General features: G+C 40.6%; 1 protein-coding gene across 1 annotated transcript; it reads right to left on the bottom strand.

Annotated features, from left to right (window-relative positions):
* Positions 1 to 4,646: 4,646 nt before the first annotated feature.
* On the bottom strand, positions 4,647 to 5,803 carry LOC148041366 (transcription factor MYB46-like). Its single transcript, XM_087688100.1, has 4 exons — positions 5,626 to 5,803; positions 5,238 to 5,359; positions 5,005 to 5,156; positions 4,647 to 4,853 (listed from the first exon to the last, which is right to left on the bottom strand). Exons 1-4 carry the CDS (start codon positions 5,662 to 5,664, stop codon positions 4,849 to 4,851), a joined length of 318 nt encoding a protein of 105 aa, XP_087544226.1. The 5' UTR covers positions 5,665 to 5,803; the 3' UTR covers positions 4,647 to 4,848.
* Between the last annotated feature and the right edge of the window lie 396 nt (positions 5,804 to 6,199).

Below are 6,199 nucleotides of genomic sequence, written 5' to 3'. Positions count from 1 at the left end.
AGATTAACCATTTACTATAGTAAAATATTCCTAAGGTGTAGAAATTATATCTTGCACCATTAGTCTTATTCCTTTCGTAACGAATCATGGTAAATGGCTAAATTCATGAAAGGTTTCTTTCGATGCTCAAATTACTAGGGAGTTATCTTTGCTAGTTGCACATCTTAGCAAGGAAATTGTTGTTATTTGGCATGAGTTCATCTTTAAAGAAAACAGAAGTTAAATGTTAGGAATTAACAAGTATAAAAATTAGATATACGAACTCATTTGGAAAGAAAATGTAATGGGGGATTGCTGGATGGCACTCTATTAACGCTTTTCCCTTGCTATTTGAGGACTTGGGACTAATAAAGTGTGTATACACCAATTTCACAGCTAGGCCTTTTTGTTCCAAGGAGTATTGTCGCTCTTTGTATCACCTTGGCATTATGCTATATGCCAAATTAAACTGTATTGATTGGGAAAGTAAATTGTCACAAGGATAGTAAAACCATGACAAGACGATTAATATTACCTTCCAAAAGATAACTGAACCAATATAAACATAGAAACATTCATACCCTAAACACTTGACTACTTTCCTTACCGTAGGGACAATAAATTCATAAAGATAAGAAACTAGGGTTTGTCCCTAAGGTTCTTAAATGAAGAAACCCTAGGCCTGACATACGTCAGCTTAAAGAATCTAAACAGATTATTCCATCGCAGGACTTGCGCAACATGTATGAAATCATTTAGTCTTGTGATTGATTCACAAGGAGAAAAGGGAAAAACCCTCATCAAGGACGGTAGATCCTTACGCAAGTTATCTTGCAAAAAGACGTATTTTTGGATATCCTTCTAAATAAGGAAAGTTGTAAACCGGGAACTAGCATATCTAAAGCACTTTAAGGTTAACCAAGTTGGGTATGCCCTAACACCGGAATGTAAAAGGATCTTGCCAATTTTCAAGACACCTTGGGAGCGAGTGCTGATACACTCAAAAAGGAAAGAACACTTCCTTAGCGGTTTGCCATACAACTGGGTTGATTAATGGAAATGTTTGTGCTTGCTAGAGATTTTAGGGCTCTGTTTGAATTATGAATTACAAATTAAATGAATACCTATACTTCAGGTTAAAAGGCCTGAAGGGAGAGGCAGCTTCAGTTACCCCGACTGCCTGCCTGACCCTAACCAAGGGGGTTGTTGACCGCGCCGGGAATGTGGACCGAACCCGCCCCGCGAGAGGTCTTTCCGTTAAGCTCTACTTGGAGTAGGAGGACGCTTGGGTGCCAGGAGGGCTCTGGCCGTAAATCCCTCGCCTTCTGGGTCCTGCACAAGAGGCTAACGTGACTCGGGATTGGATCTCGAGGCCCGTATACTAGTTGACGGGCGGAAGCTTGGAATAGTGATCCCTGGGGATTACTGGTTAGCCTTCGGGCAAATTATGGACAAGCCTATGGGTGGAACTCCTTGTATTTCAAAGATAAAATGATGAAATGTTAAAAGAACTTGCTTGATGTTGTTTTTCTATGTCACGTGATAAGATTACGTGAAGGAACCAGTGCTTAACAAGGTTAATTAAAGAAGCTGATTGTTATATGTCAAATTAATGTGTTAGATAATTACATAGCTAAAACAAACCGAGGAAAGTGCAGAGGATGGGCCATGGGTCCGTCCTACGGTTGGGTGGTCCCGGTTAGCCGGGAACTTTTCTCAAAAATCTCGAAGAACAACGGAATGATCATCATCATCAAAACGAATAACGAGAACGATGACCTAAAGTTACGTCTTACCCGATTTACGCTGTTTTAGGGGAATGGAATGGGACTATGCCTTATGGCAGAGAGGTTGAGCTTTGCATCCCTCTCGTTTCCCATTCTCCTTGAACCAAGTGCAGCGTGAATCTGCTTCGGACCTGGCGTTTCTGCGTAAAGTAGTTCGCTCGGGTCTGACGCTAGTTGCTGTTAGCTGATGACCCATCGGGAAAACCCTAATTCCGGTCGATCCTAAGTGGGAACGGCCAGGATACTTCCGCTACATGGCAAATGCGGAAATACCTAGATCGCAAAACCCGTAACATTCCACGGGAGTGCCGGGCGGAGCTTTCTAAACATCCTTTCCGATGGACTGCTAAGACGTGTCTTGGATGATACTAGGGGACACGTTACAATCAATCACCTGTTAGACCCCATGCACATATTCAAAAATGTTGTATCTACATTATGGGATCACTTGATAGGGGCTCATGATTCAGTTAATGTAAGGAAGGATTTACGTAACATTGGTCTCATGAGACGAGCCTCGCCATGCATTGGACCCAGAGGAACGATTGAGCTACCCCATGCACCTTGGATGTTGTCAAAGAACGAGGAATAAATAGTGAAGGAACAAATATATAGCTTTTGAATACCCACAGGATGTATGAGATGTCTCAAGGGAGCCTTCATAAAGAAAAATAAAAGAGATGTGGAGCAACTATTTGGTTTGAAGTCCCACGATTGGCACAAAATGATTCAAGTAAGGGTATCTCTAACCATGAATATAGTAATTAGTGGAGTAACTATGTGTAAACTTTGGGGTATGATGACTTTTTCCTCAACTAATCATTTGATCTATGAATATTGTGTACATTCAGTTCGTACTTCCTACTAGCAAATCCCATTGTGTATCCAAAGATGTATGTGATATCATTTACAAGATGGGAGAGCTTGTGAGATGTGTATACATTGTATATTTTCATTATATATCTTTGAATTTTTACATAAAAATAAACAATTCTCAAATACATCTTGAGAGATACGTGAACTCGAAGGAAATTGATCCAAACACATTGCAAGATGCTCGAGTATTATCTGTTGAGGTGGTTTGTTTGGTGGAGGAAATTTTTCCTCGATCCATTTTGACTACTCAATTACATTTACTCGTACATTTGATTGTTGAGATCGCACTTTGTGGGGCAGTTCATGTAAGGTGGATGTTTTTTCTTGAGCGCTTCATGAAAACCTTGAAAGATTTTGTGAGGCAAAAATCACGGCTTGAGGAAAGCATGGCTAAGGGTTGGTTAGTGCAATCATCCCTTGTTTATATCTCTGAATATCTTGCTGAAGTGGATCCCTCTAAACCACGACTATGTAAAGATGATGAAGACTTGAGAATGACCTCTATAGTACCTCAAGGAAGAGGAATGAGTAAAGTGCTAACAAAAGAAGAACTTCGTAAGTTAAATAGTTTTTGTGTGCACCCAAGAGGTTGCCTATCCCATGTTCTTGATTTCACATCCCACCCGACTATCACATCCCTTTGTTCCATCTCTATGAATGCTTGGATGGGTTTTAGAAGCCCCAACATCCTCCTAGGCAATCAAGTATTCATGGGAAGCATGCCTGTATCCTTGTGGATAATGGAAATAGTCATAGTTTTGTCAACAAATCAATCATTGACCGGTTGAAATGCACTTCTACGGAGTTATAGCACCCCGTGAAAGTTCAAATTAAAAATGGCGAGGAAGAAATCCATATACATCTATGTCCTATAGTCCCCCTATGCTTGGCTAAAAATTATGTGGCATTGGTTGACCTAATTGCATTAGACATGGACCCCATCGATGTTGTCTTGGGTTGTGATTGACTAAAATAATTGGAAAATTTTATTATGGACTTCTCTAAGCTCTACATTGAGTTTATGATGCATAGATAGCTTATCCGCTTAGATGGAATTCAAGATAATGCTGATTTTCAACTCATTATAGCAAAGCGACTCAAACAAGAGTTTCAAAAATGCTCATAGATCTTTTTTTTTGCCCTTGAATAAGTAAAATTCAAGTTAGCCCTTCAAAATATCTAAGGATTTAGCCTTGCAGGCCTTACTTGAGAAGTACATTGACTTATTTCAGATGTCTACACCCCTTTCCCCTAAGTGTGGCAAGTGTTTCACCCACTTGATTTAGAGCCCCATTCCAAGTCCATTGAATTGAGTTCTTCCCCTTATGCATCCTTTGTCCTAGTACTCAAGAAGAAAGATGACTATTTCTTCATGTGCATAGGCTACAGAGACTTGAACAAAATCATAGTGAAGAACCGCTATACCATCCCACAGATTGATGACTTGTTGGATGAGTTTAAAAAGATATGCTTTTTCACTAAGATTGATTTGCACTCAGGCTGCTATCAGATTCCTATAAGGGAGAGTGATGAGATCAAAACAGTTTAGGATCTATCATGGGCTTTATCATTTTGTAGTGATGCCTTTTGGGACGTTGACTAATGCCCCCACCACATTTCAAAGCCTCATGAATAAAATTCTTCACACCTTCCTATTCAATTTTGTGCTCGTTTTCTTTGACAACATCCTCATTTACAGTAAGACACAAGAAGAGCACTTGACACATGTCAGAAAGGATGTTTGATATATTGAGAGCATCCACTCTTTGCTAAGGAAAGTAAGTGTATCTTCATACAGACATCTAATACTTGGGACACATTGTTCGCAAAAATAGAATATAAGCTGACCCCAAGAAGGTGCAATGTGTTAAGGATTGGCTCACTCCATCCACCACTACTTCATTACATGGTTTCCTTGGTCTCTCATTTTATAAACATTTCATTAAGCATTATGCCACCATTGCGGCACATTTGACTGATTAGTTAAAAAAGAAATATCTCATTTGGGATGCCACTAATCATAGCTTCAAATAGTTGAAAAAAATGCTCACTTTAGCCCCCATCCTTATATGCATTGATTTCTCCAAGATGTTTATCATTTATTAGTGTGATGCGAATGGCACAGGTGTTGGTGCGGTCTTGCGTCTCAAGTTCACAATATGTCGGGGGTACAAGCACTGAACCATCATGATCCATGCTCTCCACATTATTCTGCAACCACAATTCGAGCAATGTTATAAATACGCATGACTTTCGCAGTGTTTTTTGATTACCATGAAGGCAGACATACTTTCCAGTGATCGCTGGAGTTGAGTCTATACATTGTAATATGAGAAAGCGAAGATTGGTGAGGCAACCTTACTCTTATTCACATCTTTAGTCTCATTCTTATCGCTAGTCCGATGCAGTTGCCCTTTGCGGGACTTGTGATTCTTAGACTTGGCCAAGGAGTTCCAGAAATTCTTGATCTCATTGACGGCTCGGCCAGGGAATCGTGCTGCTATTCTCGACCACCTATAAGTATGAATAATAAATCAACATGATCTAGTCGGATACCGAGAATCTGTGAGGACCTGCCAAACAAATATGTGATACCTGTTGCCATGGACGGCATGGAGTTTAATGATGAGTGTCTCCTCGTCCGAAGTGATCATTCCCCGCTTAAGATCTGGTCTCAGATAATTGATCCACCGTAACCGGCAGCTCTGGCGGCAACGCTGAGGCCCAGTATTAAAAGCCAATTGATTAATGACATCCCCGGGAACAGAATACATTATGTCATTGATCACATGCAAACAATGATCTATTAAACTCTGAGCTCGATATTTTCGCAAGTCAGATCAGATCGTAGAAGTTATAATTGACAATCCAGATTTCGGGATACGGATGTTGAAATTGACTAACTATTTCAGGTGATAGATTAGAATATGAAATTTCCAACAGCTCGAATACTGGTAGTTCCTATAATCAGGACTGCACTCACCTGCAAGCTTAGGCACCCTGCTCCAGCACTGCCGTCCATGGTTGTCTATATGGGCGATGAGCCTAGCATCCTCATCCGGCGACCAAAAACCGCGCGTTAGCTTCTGTCTGTCGGAACACTTGTGCACGGTCGCTCCTCGGCCCATAATTATCAGCTATATCATAGACCTCGTACGCTACTTCGATTGTGCCCGGATGTATATTATATTCTACTTCGACTTGATTATTATATGTGGAGAACGGGTCATTACCCCTTGCAAACTTGTACCTTTATACGTATAAACAGCTAGAGGGCTAATCGAACATAGCGACTACTGATCATTAACAGTAGACAACGTTGCTTATCCTAGACGGCATAAGTTCTAGTGACGTTCATATGCAAATAGGGCATGTTCTTATATATGGGTCAGCAATAATCGGAACGTTCTCAGATATTTTCATTAATGTGGATGATGGCTTCCAACTTTCCCTGTTGGGATGTAGAAGTCTCATTGGTTTCAATAGAATACGGTCGATAAAACCTGCGTTACATCGTCTGCACAGTAGATTTCCTACTGCGTCAGCTGGAATCCCGG

The sequence above is a fragment of the Lygodium microphyllum genome, chromosome 1 (genome assembly GCF_053477565.2).
Source record: "Lygodium microphyllum isolate KBCC chromosome 1, Lygodium_microphyllum_v1.1.10, whole genome shotgun sequence".
NCBI classification, from domain to species: domain Eukaryota; kingdom Viridiplantae; phylum Streptophyta; class Polypodiopsida; order Schizaeales; family Lygodiaceae; genus Lygodium; species Lygodium microphyllum.
Note: the sequence above shows the minus strand (reverse complement) of the source record. Positions and strands in the feature narration are given on the sequence as shown.